This window comes from Onychostoma macrolepis, chromosome 12 (genome assembly GCF_012432095.1).
Source record: "Onychostoma macrolepis isolate SWU-2019 chromosome 12, ASM1243209v1, whole genome shotgun sequence".
In the NCBI taxonomy this organism is placed as follows: Eukaryota; Metazoa; Chordata; class Actinopteri; order Cypriniformes; family Cyprinidae; genus Onychostoma; species Onychostoma macrolepis.
This window is the reverse complement of record NC_081166.1, coordinates 6,360,600-6,380,225: the sequence shown is the minus strand read 5'-3', so window position 1 is coordinate 6,380,225 and position 19,626 is coordinate 6,360,600. Positions and strand designations below refer to the sequence as shown.

The following is a 19,626-nucleotide window of genomic DNA, read 5'->3' as shown; positions in this document are numbered from 1 at the left end:
TTTTCGTTTTCCGAGGCTAAATTACTTTCTGCTGCGTTGGTTTTCTTTTGCGTCAGTGGGGTGTGACTGTACTAGTAAAATATCTGACAGAATGCAAGCTTTTTTTTTTTTTTCTTCAAGAAAGCATTAGCCACAAAGTTGTGTCAGCATTAAAGTGTACATTAAAGTGAAAAGAAACCGCATTTGCAAGTTATTTCCATAATGTGACATTTCTGAATGGAACAGGATGTTCAACGTGAACAAAATACTGGACAGGTCTTGGTTTTATACATTGGGAATTGATTGTATTGTGAAAAGTGGTGCCTATGTGACAGATTAAGGTTTAAAAATGTAAAGGTCTGTTTTTTTTAACCTGAGATGATGAATTGAACACAATAAGACCAGTGTGTTACATTTTAGTTTGCTGACCTCAAACCTTTCTTCAAAAGTATTAACTTTCCCACCTCTTAATCCCACAGATTTTCTTCTCCTTCATGTTGACCCCTTTGTTTAAGAAACCCAAGTTTGCAAGTACAGTGGGCTCCATGCTGACTGTGGTGTTTGGGTGTCTATCTCTTTTCACTGTGCTGATGAGAGATTTCCCCCAGTCAGCCGTGTGGCTCCTCTGCCTTCTGTCTCCCAGCGCCTTCTCTATCGGCATTGCCCAGGTAACACACTTTTCCACAAATGCACTCCATGGTTTAATGATGGTCACCTAGGTTGTGGGACCGTTAGCCAAGAAATGCATATGAGAATAGTGATGATTTGAATAACAAATTGGTAGTACTTTAGCCTAGAACGTTTTCACACAAAGTGTTTTATATACACTACTGTTGGGGTCTGTTAGATGATGATGTTGTTGTTGTTGTTGTTTTTTTAAAGGTAATATTCTTATTTGGCAAGGATGCATTAGTGACAGTAACAGTGTTTATAATATTACAGACGATTCCTATTTCAAATATATGCTGTTGTTTAGAACTATTTTATCAAATTATTTTGAAAAAAAAAATACTAAGCAGCACAATTGATTTCAGCATAGATGATCAGAAATGTTTCTTGGCTACCAAATCAGTATATTAGAATAATTTCTGAAGAATCATGTGGCAGTGAAATTTAAAATGTAATAAAATAGAAAGCAATTATGTTAATTTAAAAAAATTTCACTATTACATTTTTATTGAATTTTTGATCAAATTAATGAAGGCTTGGTAAGCACAAGAGACTTCTTAAATTAAAATCAATAACATTAAAAACATTTTATGAAAAAAAAAAAAATCATATGCTACCATTCAAAAGTTTGGGGTCAGAATGTAGTTAATTATGGTTAACAATAAAGAAGTAAAAAATCCCATATATGAAATAGAGTGTATATTCTGGCACTGTTTGTTTGTGTACATGTAGGTGGTGTATCTGGAAGCTCAAGGGGACGGCGCAGTGTTTTCCTCTCTGGGCAATGGTCCTCACGCCCTCTATGTTCCTATGGTCATGCTGTTCTTGGACTGCATTATCTATCTGCTTTTAGCCATTTACCTGGACCAAGTGCTACCAGGTGACAACTAGAGTCAAATCATTTTGCATAAACAATTTAGCGCCACAGATCTTCTCTTTGTGTTTTAGTAGAGTTCCAGTTCTTAACTGTGTTTATATTCAGGCATCATATGCAGATTTATACCAATGCAAATTAATTTGCTCAGCCTTGAAACAAGACTGTGTTTGTTCACTGTCCATTTAATGTGGCTTCAAAATGATTTTGATGCTTGAAATATACTTTTTTTATTTTTTTTTAGACCACAAAATGTTAACCATTTTCTTAAAAGGAAGATTGCACCACCACACTTTTCTAGCTTAAGACTTCAAAAGTTTGTTAGGTTATTCTGTAAATGCAACAGTTTGTTCTCTTAAAAAGATTAAAAGCATTTGCAGATGCCATAAAAAAATAATGGCAAAATAATTATGTGGCTGCTCTAAAGAATACACACACAAATCTGTCTTAGTTATTACTAAACTGGGATGGAGGCGTTTGTGACCTTCCCACGTAAATGACCATTTCTTCCTTCAGGCGAGTTTGGCACAAGGCGCTCAGTGCTGTACTTCCTACAGCCATCCTATTGGTCGAAGCGGAGGAAGCGCTATGTGGAGGTGAGCTCTGTGTACGAGGGTGATGTCAACGGAACCCCAGTGAATGATGAATCGGTGGAGGCGGTTTCTCCTGAGTTTAGAGGCAAAGAGGTTATCAGGTGCGTACTTGAAACACAAAATGACCAGTGATCCACAATTTATCTGTCCACAATTTATCTGTCTGTCTGTCATCTATCTATCGTCATATATCACAGTTGTTTGGTTAAATATTTTTATTTTATTTTATTTTTTTGTGCCTCCATATTCAAGCCAGTGAAGTGATTAAGAGAGCAGTTTGGAAAAGGGAGTAATGTTTTTAGAGCTGATGTATGTTAAAATCCTTCAAAGCTTGGATGGATTTGAGCTTGAAGAGAGCTGGCATTCAGCCAGAGCAACCCATTTAATATCCATTTCTGTGTTTTATTTTTTTACTCCTGTTAGGATCTGCAATATTCGTAAAATCTACAGAGAGAAAGACACCAAAGTGGAGGCTTTGAGAGGTGAGACTTCCCGCCTATGTCCAGATTGTGACACTTCCTTGTTTGTGTGATACACAAATGATGTATGCATCCTCTTGCTCAGCATTTATGGATTTGAGGACTAAATTACTTTTTGTATACTGTAGATAAAATGCTTATAGTCAGCACAAAATTGTATTTGCAACACTTTTTACCTCCATAGTACTAAACAGTCCCATAGTGTACATGATCTTGGTCTTAAAGGGGTCATCGGATGCGACATGCACTTTTACAAGTTGTTTGAACTGAAATGTGTGTTGGCAGCATGTGTACAGAACCACCCTATAATTATAAATATCCACCCAGTGTTTTTTTTTTTTTTTTTATCTCGTTAAATCATTTCCTCTTTCTCATATTAAGCCATTCTCAGATGCCTGTCTGTGTGATGTCACACATACCCAAGTCCCTCCCACTATTGTTGATTGACACTAGCGTTTTACCTTAGACCCACCCTGAGTTAGCTGTCATCAGTCCGCCATTGTTTCGACACCAGAGCAGGAGTAGACAAGAATGGCTCCTAAGTGATTGAGGTGTTCTGTTGTTGGATGTAGCAGTTGTCATTTATTCCCGACATCTGAGCCACTGAAGACGCAGTGGATTACCTTTGTTTTTGAAGGGAATGCGCCCCCCCATTCTACCTAAATGCGTTTATGTTCGCGCGAATTATTTGTGATCCAGCCTCACCTACAGAAGAAATGAGTATAAGGTTCTTTTATGAAACTTTGCAAATCGCCCTTCCTAATAACGTGTTAGTTAGCAAGTTCCGTGGCTAAAGTACCCAGTCTCAAGAGAATGGCTCGTCACCCCACGGAAGAGAGGGGCGGGGTGAGCAGAGCTCATTAGCATTTTAAAGGAACATGCACTAAAACGGGTTGCTGAAAACAGAGCTGATTTTGGCAGGGTAAAAAGGGTGTTGTTTTACATTACCATTGAGAAATTTTAACCAAAGTATGTTATAGACTTTTCGTTAAAACCCTAAAGAATCATGTCAACTTGTGGAAAATGGGTATCCGATGACCCCTTTAAAAAATAAAGTTTATGACAAGACTCCTGGCTCTGATGTGTAGTTGAATGTTTTGTCTTCTGTCCATTTGTGATCTAAAGGTTTGACTTTTGACATCTATGAGGGTCAGATCACTGCCCTGCTGGGTCACAGTGGAGCAGGAAAATCCACCCTCATGAACATCCTGTGTGGCATCTTCCCCCCTACAGAAGGTCAGACATATGATGCATGGATGCTAATTTTGAAATTTTTTGTGAACACATTTAACTCTTGCTGGATCTTGCCAAAACTGAAGTTGTACTACTGCTACACTCACGATTCTATTATTCTGTTTTACGCATAGGCACGGCAACCATCTATGGCTCTCCTGTGGCAGAGATAGCGGAGGGGGCCGAGATGAAACAGCTGGTTGGTATATGCCCCCAGTTCAACATCATCTTTGATGTTCTCACTGTAGAGGAACACCTGAGGATCTTTGCTGCCATCAAAGGGATCCTGCCCTCTGATATTGATGGTGAGGTAGGAACTCTCAGTGGATCTAGAGACCACATCTGCTGACCACATGTTGACTCGTTGTGTGGGAAATTCAAAAACAGTTTCCCATACAATGCATCGAAAAAGCTGATTGACATCAGCCCCACTCTGCATATTTAATTACATCCATTATACAATGCAACAGTGACCTCACACTTAAGTGGTCTTGGTTCTAGAAGGATTTTTTTTTGTTTAATTCCTTTTATCCATATATACACTACCATTCAAAAGTTTGTGAACGGAAAGTTTTTTTTTTTTGTTTTTTTTAATTGTTAAATAAAATATTACAATTTAAAATAGCTGTTTTCTATTTTAATATATTTTAAAATGTAATTTATTCCTGTGATGGCATGATACAGATCTTTTAGGATTCTTTGAAAAGAAAAGAAAAAAACAAAAAAAACAGCATTTACTTGAAATAGAAGTCTTTTGTAATGATGTAAACATCCTTACTGTCACTTTTGATTCATTTAATGTGTCCTTGCTGAATAAAAATATACTCACTATAAACTTTTAGATGGTAGTGTACTGAAAAAATATCTTCAATAAAGCCAGAAACACCCAGTTACTTCATCCTTTTTTGTTATTCTATTCTAATTAGAAATTCTATTAGAAATTCTATTCTAATATATCTCTCTTTTTAAGGTGAGAAAAGTTCTAAGGGATCTGGATTTAGAAAAGATTATGGACGCCCAGGCGAAAAACCTGAGTGGAGGCCAGAAGAGGAAGCTCTCTGTGGGCATAGCAATTCTCGGAGACCCAAAGGTAAATATCTGATGTCTTATACCTTTGACGACTTGATTCGTGTGCTTATTTATCCCCCTCCCTCGATGTCCTTTTGCTTATGAATCAGGTCCTTCTTCTGGATGAGCCTACGGCTGGTATGGACCCAGTGTCTCGGCACCAGGTCTGGTCCTTACTGAAAAGCCGTAGAGCAGGCAGAGTTACTGTACTCAGCACTCATTACATGGACGAGGCAGATATACTTGCAGGTACTTCTATCATTTTTCACTTCTCTTCAATCAGTCATTTACGCCTCAATCTCACACACCTTTGCATTTTCTGTCACACAGATCGTAAAGCTGTCATCTCTCAAGGACAGCTGAAATGTGTTGGTTCCTCTTTGTACCTGAAGACCAAGTGTGGGGTTGGCTACCATCTTAGGTTAGTCTTAAGAAAAGTGCAAAAAAGTATATACTTATAACATTATTTATGTATATGTTTTATTTCTTCCCGTCACTCATTGCTGCTGCTACATTAACACTGTCATTCTAAACCTCCTCTAGAATGTCTGTAACTGAAGGCTTTGACGTGGAGAACATCACATCACTGGTCAAGCAGCATGTTCCCAAGGCTCAGTTGTCAAGGCAGCAAGAGGCTGAGCTTACATTCACATTGCCTTTCGAGAGCATGGACACTTTCCCAGGTCTCGCTTCTATTTGCCCTCATGTCACCATCTGCTATGTGCCACACTGCCATATGCCCTGCGGAGCAACAGATTGCTTCATGGTTTCACCAGGACTGTGGTGGTGTTTTATTTATTTATTTATTTTAATATAGATTTATTGTCTGTAGCCTTTTTATATGAAGTCTATGATATTGGTGCTTACTTAAGGCTTACAGTTTGATTTATTCACTTTCATATCATTCCAAACCTGTATGACTTGCATATAGGTTTGGACTAACATGAGGGTGAGTAAGTCATTAGTAAATGATGAGGAGTGTAAAGGAGTGCTTTTGGTGCGTGTGGTTAGTTTTCTTGTTTCTTGCAATCCAAAAATATTACCAACTTCTATGTTTACTAAACTCTTCTCGCCTCTCAATCACTTTGCATTCCAGGGCTGTTTGCGGAGCTGGACTGTCGACCTGACCTGGGTATCATTAACTATGGTGTCTCCATGACAACGTTAGAGGACGTCTTCTTGCGTCTTGAGGCAGAGGCAGAGGTGGATCAGGCTGGTAAGATAACCGCCTATCTAAACTGGTTCAAAGCATCTCTGTTCAAAATGACACTTTAAGATATGTTGACATGAACTACATGAAACTGATCAGTATTACAATGAACCACCATAGTGAAGTGATCGAGAGGTATAACTCCTACTCTATTTGTGTGTTCCTTCATTGGTAGACTACAGTGTGTTTAACCAAGAAAAGGTGGAAGACGAGGGAGACACATCCTCTGTGGATGACACAGACCAGCGGCTGCTGACGTTTTCAGACAGCAGGCAGGATGCAGTAACCGGTCGTGCCCTCTGGAGGCAGCAGTTTAGCACCATGGCCTGGCTGCACATGCTCAGCCTGCAGAGAGAGAGAAAACCTATCATATACAAGTGAGCAAATGCTAGCAAATACTAGTTGATCATGTTTGCCTAGCATTAAAAAAAAAAAAATCTTACAGACTCAAAATTGGGTCCCACTTTATATTAGGTGGCCTTAACTAACATGTACTTAAATTTAAATTAATAATTTGGTACAATGCACTTATTGTGTACATACATGTTTTTACATTGTACTTATATTTTTAAAAATAGCTATATGTAATTACATCTGTAACTAATTTTTGTTCTTACATTTATAATTACACTGTTGACCCATCCCTTACACCTTAACCCACTCTTAAACCTACCCATACCACTTAACCTGTCCCTAACCTTACCCATATCCCACCTCATTAGCAACAAATGTGTTTTGCAATACAGTATGAACACAAAAAGTACATTGTACTTATTCTTTGGTGTAAGTACATAGTAGTTAAGGCCACCTAATATAAAGTGTGACCCAAAATTGTATTTGTATTGAACCAGACCCGAGCCATACTCAAAAAAAAAAAATAAAAAAAAAAAAAAACACATCGAGATGATGGATGCATTAACCATATAAATATCTTCATTACCCATATGATTCATGTGCTATACAAAGCTATAAGTCATACTTTTGTCTCCTCTCTTTTAATCAGTTTGACGCTCTTCCTGGTTTTCTTATCTGCAATGCTGATTCTGTCCGTGGCCACGGGAAACATTCAGATTCATTCTCCTGAAAGACTGTTTTCACCTATATACCTGCTGCACCGCAACGAGGCTCCTCACAAATACACCACCAGTCTGCTTGTGCAAAACTCCACCGGTCTGTGACAGTACTTGTGTATATTACATTGACATTTGTTGACGATTCACATTAACCCATTTGGTTAATTGACATCTGTATGTTGTGGTAGATTCTGACCTGTCAGGGTTCATCCACAATCTGGAGTCTCAGGATATTAAAGTGGAAATGATGAAAAAGCCAGACTATATGTCTGCTGCTCCTGTCAGCGCCGCCATCAACGTGACAGGATCCAGTAAGGTGCGAAAGAGACTTGCATGTTTTCATACCAGTGCAATTGGTTCACCTCTTTACCCTTTTGCACTCCACAGTTTGAATTTTAGAATGAATTTCTCAACAATGGATTGTTCTGAGATGATTGTTTTTATGTTGAAAATTAATTGAAACACTTGCTGTTCTTCGAAATCTTCATTTAACCCCTCCTGTTCTCTCTTGTTGTTTCTGAATACCAGGATTTTACCTACATTTTAGCGTTTAACAGCACCACCGTGCACTCCTTGCCTATGGTTGTCAATGTGCTCAGTAACGCCCTCCTGAGGGGCTTTAACGGCACAGGACACATTAGAACATGGACTAAACCCTTCGACTATGTAAGTGTAGCACATTAGTACACTGAAGTCACTGTACATACACTTCTATTGTTGTTTCTTGTGAGTGTCTACAGCTATACTCTGTCTGCATTTTAGCAAATCCCAGATAAGACATCCTATGCACTGGTTTATATTGAGGCTGTGATTCTTGGGATGCTGGCCGCTGGGATGCCAGCCTATTTTGCAATGGACCACACAAGAGACAAAGAGGTATATATGTGGGTTGTAACTTCATATGATGATGATGATGATTTAAATTTTAACTGTTTTATTTTAACTTTAATTTTACTGATTTTAACTTCATTTATTTTTATTTAGCCAGTATGCATTAAATTGATAAAAAATGACAGATGTTTTACATTGTTGCAAAAAAATTCTATTTTAAATAAATGCAGTTCTTTTTAACTTTCCTGATGAAATCAAATCAGCATATTAGATTGATTTCTGAAGGATCATGTGAAACTGAAGACTGGAGTAATGATGCTGAAAGTTCAGCTTTGCATCACAGGAATAAATGGTTTTCTATTTTAATATTTTTCAAAATATTACTGTTTTACTTTATTTTTGATCAAATAAATGTAGCCTTGATAGAGACTTTTCAAAAACATTAAAACATCTTACCTACCCCTATCCGTAGGGGTCACCTTAAATTGATTTTATCAGAATGTTTCTAAAATAATATCTCAGTGTTGATCTGAATGTTTTTACATTGAATACAACCTCTATCTTCGCTGTTTTTTTTGTTTGTTTTTTTTTTTTTATCAGTTGAAGTGTCGCTCGACCCTGAGGATCTCTGGTCTTGTTCCTTCAGCGTACTGGTGCGGTCAGGCAGCTATTGATGTCCCTTTCTATTATCTTATCTTAATCTGTATGACCAGCACCCTGTTTGCCTTCCATTCTACAAACCTGCTAACCTCGCATAACATCATGTCTGTGGTAAGAAAATGCTTCACCTAGCTTCCACTAGACGTTTTTAAAATAGAAGTTATTTAAACGAGCAGAGCAGATGTTAGCTTTAGCAAATCTCCGCTACTGTCTTTACTCCATTTTCAGGCTCTGTGTCTGATTGGCTTCGCTCCAGCCATGGTTCTCTTCACATACTGCATATCCTTCATGTTCATCAGAGTCCAGAGCAATAGAGACTTCTTCTCAGTGGTCTCCATGATGGTGAGTCTTCAAGAAACGTTCCCACAAATTTCAAATAATCTTAATAATAACAATAAAACCTGTTCCTGTTCAAAACCCTTGAAATATCAGGTCATTTTGAAGCCAGAACTGTGATGGAAATTAATTAACTAAAAAAATCATGGGGGAAAAATCATGAAAAGGTCTATAATGAAATAATATATTTCATATTGTGAATTATTTTATATTTGAAGTATCAAATTGTCTTTCAAATACAAATGTGTCTGTAGGAAGGAATTTATTTATTTTTCTTCTGGTTTTTCTTCCATAGTTGTGTGTGGTTTCTGCATCCATAGTCCAGCTGGCTCTTGTGAATGAGAATTCTGGTGTGGCTCGTCTCCTACACAATGCACTGTGTTTCTTCAGTCCACTCTACCCTCTTATGGGCTGCCTTAACTGCATTACCATGGTAATACTTTACTTACAGGACTCCTGTTCAATGTCTGAGGGCATGAATGAAATGTCCCTATTGTTATAGAACCTAATACAAGTCTTTTTTATTCTAGGTCACCTTCCTTCAGTCTCCTCATGATGATGATTTCCTGTGGAAGAATCTCTTCATCTCTGTGGTGTCTGTAAGTTGCTGTAAATATCATTTTACTGTCTCAAAGTGTTATAATGTTGTCTTTTACACTGAATCTTTGTTGTGTCGTCCATAGCCGTATATCCAGTGTATTCTGCTGCTCTTCACCCTGAGATGGCTTGAGATTAGATATGGAGGGAAGACCATGAAAAATGACCAGCTCTGCAGGTCTGTCTTCATAAAACTAAATCCCCAACTAAATTTTTGCATAAAGCCTCTGATCAGGAGTAAAATGACACAGCACTTGTATAAAGAACAGAAGTGAATCGGGTAGAACAGGCAAAAAAATGTATTTATTACCTTTTATGCAGAATATTTATTATTATTTATACAATGAGGTACTATTAAATAATTTGACTAATTTGTTTTTTAATTACTACTGATAAAAAAAAAAGTACCGTTCAATGTTCTGGGCCAGCAGTTTTTTTTGTTTTTTTGAGGGGTTTTTTTTTGGAAAGAACTTTCTTTATCAGCAAATTAGCAAGTAAATTAGCAGTAAAGGTAGCAAATTAATTCAAAAAGAGTTAATTTATGTGGCTTATCACATACTTCAGTTGGATTACGAACATGAGGTTCAGCCAGTTTTACCTAATGTAAGCTTTCTGTTCTAAGGTCTATTAGATTTTATGAAGAAGTAGTAAAAATAGCATTGATGCTGGCATGGCGTTAAAAAAATGAATGAAACAAACGAATGAAACCAAGAAACAAACCCTACCCAGGTCACTAAGAAAGAGCTTGATCTCTGGTCTCTTTGTTCTCCAGGATTTCCTCCCAAGCGAAGAGCAAAGCTCAGCGAAACCCAGAGGAGAACATGAGTGAGGATGAGGATGTTCAGGTGGAGAAAGCTCGAGTGAAGGAGGCGTTGACATGTCAGTGCTGTGAGGAGGTACAGCCCCACTTTTCTGTAGTCTTAAGAGTCTCAAATCACTTCATTGTCCAATAACTTTTTAAAAATGGAAAAATAAAACTTTTACAGAAACCAGTGGTAGTGGTGAGTAACCTCAGGAAACAGTACAAAGGCAAGAGGGAGGGCTTTTCGCTCAGCAAGAGAAGGAAAGTGGCCACTAAGAACATCTCATTTTGTGTTCGCAAAGGTAGAGTCTGCCTCTGATTTGATGTACTGTAAGTAATGATTTTAACGAGAGCAAGCAGATGTTAATGAAAAATGGCCTGTTCTCAGGTGAGGTTTTGGGTCTGCTGGGACCAAATGGAGCAGGAAAGAGCACTATCATGCATGTGCTGTCTGGAGACACTGAACCCACTGCTGGACAGGTTTGTGCTCAATCTCTCCCAGTGTTCTTGCTGGTTATGAGTTCTTTTGATCATATGAAGTGTGTTCATTGTGTTATGACTAAAGTTTTTATATTTATTTTTAGATTTTAATGGGAGATTATGGAACAGACTTCCAACCAGTGGAAAACCCCTTGGAACATGTAGGGTACTGTCCTCAGGTGAACCCTCTGTGGCCTAGAATCACTCTACAGGAGCACCTGGAGATCTATGCTGCTATAAAGGGGCTACGTCAGCGTGATATCCCAAATATCATTAAGCGGTACCATATCTTTTTAAAAAAAAAACTTTTACATTTACACTAACATTCAAAGGTTTGGGGTCAGTAAGATTTTTTTGTCTCTCACCGAGGCTCCATTTGTTTGAGGAAAAAGTTTAAAAAAGAAATTTAATCTAATCTATTTGGTATCTATTTTAATATATTTGATTAAATATCAGTGTTTGCCCTAGGTTTACAGCTTTCTGTTGTGATCTGGCGCTACATAGAAAATAAAATTGAGGATCACGTGACCTTTGCTCTGCTCACTTTGTCAAATATTATATAATCCTGTCAGTAAATTTCGAACCACTCTCTATTTAACCCATCATGAATACTTCCAATAGTCAAAGACGATCGGAAAAGAGAGCTTGAGCAATCGCCAATAAAGAAAAAATTCAAAGATTCCACTATCTCCAGAGAGGATCTCGACGGTGCTATCGCTAACGGTATCAAGCTAGCACTTAAAGAGCAGCAAAGTACTTTGGATTCGGTTGTGGCCTCGACAGTAAGAGACACGGTAGACTCTGTACTGACCCCAGCATTGTGTGGATGCGTGCGGACATACAAGCGACCAACAATTCTGTTAAAGAGCTAAGAGCGGAGCTTGATGCACTAGCTAGCGCGGCTAAGCAGACACGTGACCGAGTCGATTCCATGCAAGCATCTGCACGTGAGGATAGGAGGACAGTCACAGACTTAAGAAATCAGCTGGAGCAACTCACTGAGAAGATGACGGATATTGAGGATAGGAGCAGGAGAAATAATGTGTGACTGGTGGGGTGGCAGAAGGCTCCGATGCAGCTAGCTTCCTCAAATCTAATCTTTCCAAGTGGATCCCTTCCCTGAAAGGCCGTGACATCGAGATTGACCGGGCCCATCGCATGTATGATGGAAGGAAAAACTCCGATCGGCCATGCACTTGCATCTTCTGTGTACTAAGATGGCATGACAGATCGGCAGTCCAGAGGGGGTGCTCGGCAGGCATATCCAGTAAAATGTACACAGGACAATGTCACGCTACTATTTTTTACCGACTGTAGTCCAGCCACAACTACCAAGAGAAAGAGCTTTAATCCAGTCTTGAAGAAGATGACAGCACTTGGTCTCCAGCCCTTCCTCACCTATCCGGTGGTAATTAAACTACGGCACAAGGGTGAGCAGATGATGTTCGACTCTCCTCAGAAAGCGGAGGATTTTATCAGCTCACTGTCACAGAAGACGACTTATGCTACAGCTCTACAAGGCAACGGGAAAACAGCGACCACCATCTCCATCTCTTCGGCCCCTCTCTCTCTCTCTCTCTCTCTCTCTCTCTCTCCTCCTGAGATATTGTTCCTATTTATCCGGCACAACTGTCTCTTTACTGGTAAGACTAACAACCTTTGTTTTTTGTTTTTTTGGAGGGGTCCGATGGAGAGTAGGTTTAATTACAATAATTTTTGGCTATGTGGGCCTTTTGGGGACATGTCTTGCGTTGAACCAGTCACACATCACCATTCTTTGTTGCTCAATCAGACCTACGTTCTCGGTAATGTGCGGTCTGAGTTGTTTCTTGTTTATAGTTGTTTGTTGTTCCTGTTTCTGTGTTGCTTTTATTTTTCACAACAGACATTCATACTTTTATTTACTTTACCTTATTTCTAAAAGGATTTTTCTTCTAGGGGGTTTGGTATCTAGAATGCACACCAGTGTTTACATGTTACTTACAGAATGGGAGTGCTTTTGCTTTTCTTCATTTACTGAATAGAGTTTTGGGATTATGAATATTCAATGCATACTCTTAAATATTTTATCATTGAATTTGAATGGCCTAAATTCTACTGTTTAACGAACCCGTATATTAGAATATTTACACCGTGAATCGATTTCCTGTGCGCTGATACAAGAGACGCATTTAAAACAATCAGACGTGGCACGTTTCCAGAATAAGTATTATAAATTGGCAGCCTTTTCCTGCGCTCTTAATAAAACGCAGGGGGTACTTATCCTTCTTAACAGGAAGTTAAATTTAACAATTGAACATACGGAAGTGATGAGGAGGGTAGATTTGTTTTTATCCGTTGCAAAATACATAATAATAGGTTAGCATTGGTCTCTATTTACGGTCCAAATGAGACAGACAGTACATTCTTTACAAATGTTTCCAAAACATTACTTGAGCAGACTGATTGCCCATTAGTGGTGGGTGGTGATTTTAATGCTGTCGTAAATCCTGCTTTGGATAAATCTCAATCTGATACAACAGTCAATGCATCTTCTAAATTACTGAATAAATTTATCACTGAGCTCAACTTGAGCTCACTGATCTTTGGAGAATTCAGAATACTAAATCTAAGGACTTCACTTTTTTTCCCTAATAGACATAAGACTTTCTCTAGGATAGACTACATATTTCTCAGCCCATCTTTAATTTTGTCTAATTCCTCCATCTCTATATTACCAATTTTATTATCTGATCATTCTGCTGTGTTATGAAATATTCCTCTTTCCGATATTAAAGCCAAATCCCCTAGATGGCGCTTTAACATGTCATTATTAAGTAATCAGACTTTCATTACTTCTCTAAAAGAATATATAAAGGAATTTCTTGAAATTAATATGCCCTCAGATTGTGGATCCTCAAATACTGTGGGAAATGACTAAGTGTACTATACAAGGTTTCTGTATATCTTTCTCTTCTACTCTTGCCAAAGCGAAAAATTCACCAGTTTACACAATTAGAAAGTAAAATCCAATCATTACAAAACCTACAAAAACAACCTTTTACTGAGCAACAGGCTACACAGCTGTCCTCTTTAAAAGAAGAATATGATTTACTTTCACACTCAAAGGCGGAATTTATCTTACATAGGACTAGGCAAAAATATTATTATGAATCAGAGAGACCTAGTCACCTATTGGCCCTTAGGCTAAGAATGTGAGTCTAAGGCATATATTAGCGCAATAAAATCATCAGATGGTCAGGTCACCACGAACCCTGCGGCAATTAATAACATATTTAAAGGTTTTTACACAAATCTGTATAAAGCCGAAACAGATTTTGATGAACCAATTTGTAAGCAGCATTTCGATAAATTGGAATTGCCTCAGATCTCACAGATGGATAAAGAATCTTTGGAGGCCCCATTAAGATTGGAGGAGCTCCACGTCTCTCTAAAAAGCCTTCAAAAGGGCAAATCGCCGGGTCTAGATGGTCTCCCCCCTAAATTATATTTCGAAATTTGTGATTTGGTAGGGACACTTATGCTTAATTCATTTAATTTTGCAATTGAACATGGTGTATTTCATAGAGATCAAAAAACATCATTGATATCATTACTTCTTAAAAAAGGGAAAGATCCATTAGATTGTTCCAGCTACAGACTGATATCACTTATCCCATGTGATCTAAAAATCTATGCTAAAGTTTTTGCTTCTCGTATGGAGAAGGTAATTCATAGTTTGATCAAGGAGGACCAAACCGGTTTTATCAAGGGGCGCAATGCATCTGACAGTATGCGTAGACTCTTTCATATTCTTGACTTTGCAGACTCTCATCCGGGCCCTTGTGTGTTTTCTTACACTTGATGCAGAAAAAGCCTTTGACAGGCTACAGTGGAATTATATGTGGGCAGTTCTGCAATGTTTCGGCTTTGGTGAACATTTCATTTCTGTGATTAAGACATTATGCCACTCACCTGCAGCATCAGTGTTAATTTTGGCAGGCATTTTTTATTTAGTCTTAGTCTTTATCTTGAGACGAAAATGCTTAATAGTCTTAGTCACATTTTAGTCATTTGAGTCTTTCATAGTTTTAGTCGACGAAAATTCATTGTATTTTTATCAACTTTTAGTCATTGCTTTTAGTCAAAGTGCTGTTAACAACATTTATTTTGGTAGCTATTTTATATGTAGTATTCAAACAAAAATAGGCATCAATTCTTCTCTCTTTAGACCAAATCAGTTAAACTTATGAGAAATTTGAATCAAGGATTGAATTTGGAAAAATTGGTAGAGATACAAATTAAACTCATTTTTCAGATACAATAGCTTTACTTAATTATTCATTTATTTAACATCTTTTGTTGGTTAACACGGATAGGAATGCTGTCCCTTTAAGACGGAAGGCATGCATGTAATACTGACATGCATTCAGTTTTCACCCACCTGTTTATGCTCACTTAAGCCATAACTGACTGTATTTACGTGAGATACTTTACACAATAGACATTTGAACTGCTGTGTGTGTATTTGAGCACTGAGAACTGATCGCGCGCTGTATGAGAACTGAAGAAGTGGAGCGTGCGTGAGAGAGAGCACTTCTATCAGCGCGATTCCGCTGTCACTAACTTAAGTTAATCGACAACGAACTGTGACTCCTGGGAAAAACGGGACGTCTGGTCACCCTATCCCTTTGGGTGTTGAGGCTATTGTTTCAGATCGCTAGTTCGAGTTTTGGTAGCCTATCTGTCCGCTGCAGCTGCCATACTGAGACTAGATAAACGCCCCTCATCTGAATGCAATCCAATGACACAGACGCACATTTTGAAAGACAATACAGTTAACTTAGCCTATAGGATGTATTTTGAATGTCCGGTAGTCCTCAAATAACATTTTAGTCCCGTCTCGTCTTGTTAATGAAGACGCGGCATAAATTTCGTCATAGCTTTTATCATCAGATATTAATTTTAGCTCGTCAATGTCTCGTCTTAGTCACAGAAAAAAGGTTCGTTGACGAATATTTTTCGTCTTCGTCGACGAAATTAACACTGTGCAGCATCAGTCTTGAATGGTAATATTATTATTATTATTATTATTATTATTATTATTATTATTATTATTATAAGCAAATCTGCTTTAATGCCAATTAACAATGTTAAAGTTTATCCCTATTAAGGAATCTTTCATCTATTTGGGCATTACCATATATAAAAACATCCATAAGATTGCCAGAGACAATTTTAATAGTATTCTAGTTAAGGTCAAAAATGACATTCAAAGATGGAATAATCTTAAAATCTCTCTTCAAGGAAGAATCTCCACAGTTAAGATGAATTTGTTTCCTCGGTTTAACTTTCTTTTCATTGAAAGTGAAAAATTATTTTCATTTCTTTTCAGAGGCATTGTCATGTTAGAATAGAAAAGGGTCCTGTCCAAACTGTTGCTTTAAAATTAGAAGCACACAATTCCCTAGAATATCATTATATGCTTAAACATTAAGATTTGTACTCATGGAAATTACTAAATTAGGCAAACCTGTTCATTAAAAGGGGGTGACCCAATACTTTTGGCAATGTAGTGTATGTTATTTACTGGCACAGGAACGTCTGATAGGAGGACCCTTCAAATTTCGTAACAGTACACCTTTATGGCACAATTTTAATTTTGTATGAGGAAATCGTCCATTTGTCCAACCCTCTTGGTCGTCTTTAGGCATAAACACTTGCGATTTTTTTATATATATATGATAACCAGGGCCTCTGTTCATTTCAGACATTAAGAACCAAATTTAGTTTACCAGCATCCGCATATTTTGTCTTTCTTCAATTACGTTCTGCTCTCAAAGCGTATGGAGTTCCTTGGCCATTTCCCATTTCCTCTCAACCTATGCGGGATTGGATTGCACCATCATCTGGTTGGCCATCTGTTTCCTTAATATATAATATAATTATGGATTGCATTACAAAACCTCTTTCTATTAAATCTATTTGGAATTGGGAATTATCTGACCCTAATTTATCTGATGACTGGGTGTGATCTAACCTCAGTTTAACATCTTAAAAACTTGGCTCATCGTCTTATTCACTTCAAAGTCATTCATAGAGCATACATAACTCCTTACAAAAGATTCAAAATGAAACTACAACCAAATTTTAACTGCCATATGTAATACTGCATCATCAGGTACTTTTCTTCATATGTTTTTGGAGTGTCCTATCGTCATTAATCTATGGACACATGTAAACCTGGTTTTATCCTCCTTACTACAAATTGGTTGCTTTGCTAACCCAAGTTTGTGTCTTCTTAATGATAATTCTGGTCTCTGTATAAGCTTAATACAAAAGAGAATGTTGTTTGCTGGTTTTACGGTTGCGAAAAAGACAATAATACAGAACTGGTTTACACTGCACGTGTGGAAAAACATATTGGATCCATAGACTCCTGAAAATGGTGACTTGTGAATGTACAACAACGCAAATTAATGGGGCCAAGCCCTCTACTATTGATGCTGGGCAGTGTTTTTTCTTTAACATACTTGATTATATAAAGGAATGACTTATTTAGTTTTTTTCTTTTTTCCCTCCCTCTCTCTCTTCCTTTTGACTGGACTCTTTAAAGTATTGATTATATGTCTGTTGTTGTTGTTTTAATGGATGTTATGATGTTGTGTGTGTGTAAAATTAAAAAAAGAAAATTAAATTAAATAACGGGGGTGCTGTTGAGGGGGCAGAGTGCCCCCCTAATATAATGGCAGGGGAAACACTGAATATAATAATGAATTTTCAGCAACCATTATTCTTTGATAAATTAAAAGATCAAAACAATGTTTTTTTTTGTTGTTGTTTGTTTTTTATTATTATTATTTAAAAACAATTGTAGCATTATAAATGTTTTCTGTCCGTTTTAATTCATTTGCTGAGTATCTTTAAAAAAAAAAATAGTAATATCTTTTTAAAAAATAATTTCTTATTGACCCCAAACTTTTGAATGGTAGTGTACAAATCAGAAAAAGATTTGAAAGGTTTAAAGAAAACCCACAAATCAGGCTTTTAAACATGGCATATTTTATTTATTAACCACCACAGCTTTTTTTTTATTATTATTATTTATAAATTTTATTACATTTTTACTTTAAAGTGAATCACATTAAAGGTATTTTATGGTCTGTCTAGTGTAGCATTGCAAGTGACACAGTAAACTGCAAATATTTAATGGGGGAAAAAATTGTATTGTCATGGGAACAGAATTTTTTTTAGTTGATCATGCAAAATGTGCTTTCATAGCTAAATAAGAGTGATTTATGGCCAGCAAGTGTTGTCCTTTAACCAGCCTTTGGCAAATCTGCTTGCTTTCTGTTATCAATGTGACTATTTGTCCACCACAATATACAGTGTGCCCACCACAGTTCAAGGTTTAAATATTGTGTCTTCACAGTGTTGTGAATGCTCTAGAGCTGAAGGATCATCTTTACAAACAGGCAAAAAACCTGTCTGCAGGGCTAAAGAGGAAGGCAAGTAAAAAAAAAACAACAAAAAAAAAAACATTAAATTCAATATTATTATGAAAAATCAGACTTTGTGTATTTTAGGCTTATTTTTAAATATTTTTCATACTAGCTGTGCTTTGCACTAAGCATGCTGGGAAATCCTCAGATAGTTCTGTTGGATGAACCATCTACAGGAATGGATCCCAAATCAAAACAACGCATGTGGTAAAATTTACTACACTAATGTTACTTGATATAATCAAAATGCGTACATATAAAACAGGTCTGCAAAAATGAACATTTCTGTGGTTCACTCCAATAGGAGGGCGATCCGTGCTGCCTTTAAGAACAAACAGCGAGGAGCCATATTGACCACCCACTACATGGAAGAGGCCGAGGCTGTGTGTGACCGTGTGGCAATCATGGTTTCTGGTCAGCTGAGGTGGGACTTTGAGATGGATAAAAGCCATAGTTAAAATGGCATGGATTAACATGAACATAAAGAGAATTTCTGAGCAAGCAAGTAAAGCAGAACAGAAAGCAAGTAACATTTTCTTATGTTGCCCCCTGCAGGTGTATTGGCTCTATTCAGCACCTGAAGGGGAAGTTTGGGAGAGGCTACAGCCTAGAGATTAATCTCAGGGAGGAGCTCACAGGTCTCCAGCAGGTAGCGCTGTTGCACAAAGAGATACTGAAAATATTTCCCCACGCTGCTCGTCAGGACAGGTAAGACGTGTCTGCATTGGTTTAGAAAAAAAAAAAGATTAAATCACAATTCAAGCACTAAACTGCAAATGTCTGACATAAAAGTAGAATGTAAAACTTCTGGGAGTTAGAAAGGTCATTTTTGTGTGTGTGTCTTGGATCTTTGCAGTTTTGCCACTCTGATGGTGTATAAAATTCCAATGGAAGATGTGAAGTCACTAGCCAAGTCCTTTGCCCAGTTAGAAAGTGGTAAGAAATGGACACATAACAGCTACACAGTTTTTATGAAGAATAAAAATTTTTGACCGTTCTTCTAATTTCTTCACAGCTAAACAGAACTTTAACTTTGAAGAGTACAACTTCTCCCAGTCAACGCTTGAACAAGTATGTCACAATGTATTTAAAAAAATTAATAAATACTGCAAAAAATGATGTATTTATTTAAAATATAAAAATAATATATTAATTATAATATTATATTAATATAAAATTTAAATGTAATGATGTTTAGACTTAAAAATTACCAGTGGAGTAATGCAAAGTAGACTTTGCATTTTTTGTAAATACGTTTTAA

The 19,626-nt window shown here is 37.2% G+C and overlaps 1 protein-coding gene across 2 annotated transcripts in view; it reads left to right on the top strand.

Annotated features, from left to right (window-relative positions):
• The window catches only part of abca5 (ATP-binding cassette, sub-family A (ABC1), member 5), a 31,151-nt gene that overhangs the window by 7,316 nt on the left and 4,209 nt on the right, over positions 1-19,626 (top strand). For both annotated transcript variants that reach the window (XR_009273672.1, XM_058793479.1), the window contains exons 8-38: positions 459-647; positions 1,381-1,528; positions 2,039-2,216; positions 2,539-2,597; positions 3,720-3,830; positions 3,962-4,137; positions 4,798-4,917; positions 5,006-5,144; positions 5,226-5,316; positions 5,439-5,578; positions 5,992-6,111; positions 6,281-6,482; positions 7,109-7,275; positions 7,367-7,494; positions 7,707-7,844; positions 7,941-8,054; positions 8,610-8,780; positions 8,898-9,011; positions 9,301-9,438; positions 9,536-9,604; positions 9,689-9,780; positions 10,375-10,498; positions 10,589-10,706; positions 10,793-10,884; positions 10,989-11,164; positions 18,296-18,371; positions 18,478-18,572; positions 18,670-18,789; positions 18,921-19,073; positions 19,222-19,301; positions 19,381-19,436. Coding sequence is in view for 1 of the 2 variants with exons in the window: in XM_058793479.1 (XP_058649462.1) it covers positions 459-647; positions 1,381-1,528; positions 2,039-2,216; positions 2,539-2,597; positions 3,720-3,830; positions 3,962-4,137; positions 4,798-4,917; positions 5,006-5,144; positions 5,226-5,316; positions 5,439-5,578; positions 5,992-6,111; positions 6,281-6,482; positions 7,109-7,275; positions 7,367-7,494; positions 7,707-7,844; positions 7,941-8,054; positions 8,610-8,780; positions 8,898-9,011; positions 9,301-9,438; positions 9,536-9,604; positions 9,689-9,780; positions 10,375-10,498; positions 10,589-10,706; positions 10,793-10,884; positions 10,989-11,164; positions 18,296-18,371; positions 18,478-18,572; positions 18,670-18,789; positions 18,921-19,073; positions 19,222-19,301; positions 19,381-19,436 (3,894 nt within the window). In the remaining variant the exon portion in view is untranslated. The remainder of the gene's footprint in view (positions 1-458; positions 648-1,380; positions 1,529-2,038; positions 2,217-2,538; positions 2,598-3,719; positions 3,831-3,961; positions 4,138-4,797; positions 4,918-5,005; positions 5,145-5,225; positions 5,317-5,438; positions 5,579-5,991; positions 6,112-6,280; positions 6,483-7,108; positions 7,276-7,366; positions 7,495-7,706; positions 7,845-7,940; positions 8,055-8,609; positions 8,781-8,897; positions 9,012-9,300; positions 9,439-9,535; positions 9,605-9,688; positions 9,781-10,374; positions 10,499-10,588; positions 10,707-10,792; positions 10,885-10,988; positions 11,165-18,295; positions 18,372-18,477; positions 18,573-18,669; positions 18,790-18,920; positions 19,074-19,221; positions 19,302-19,380; positions 19,437-19,626) is intronic.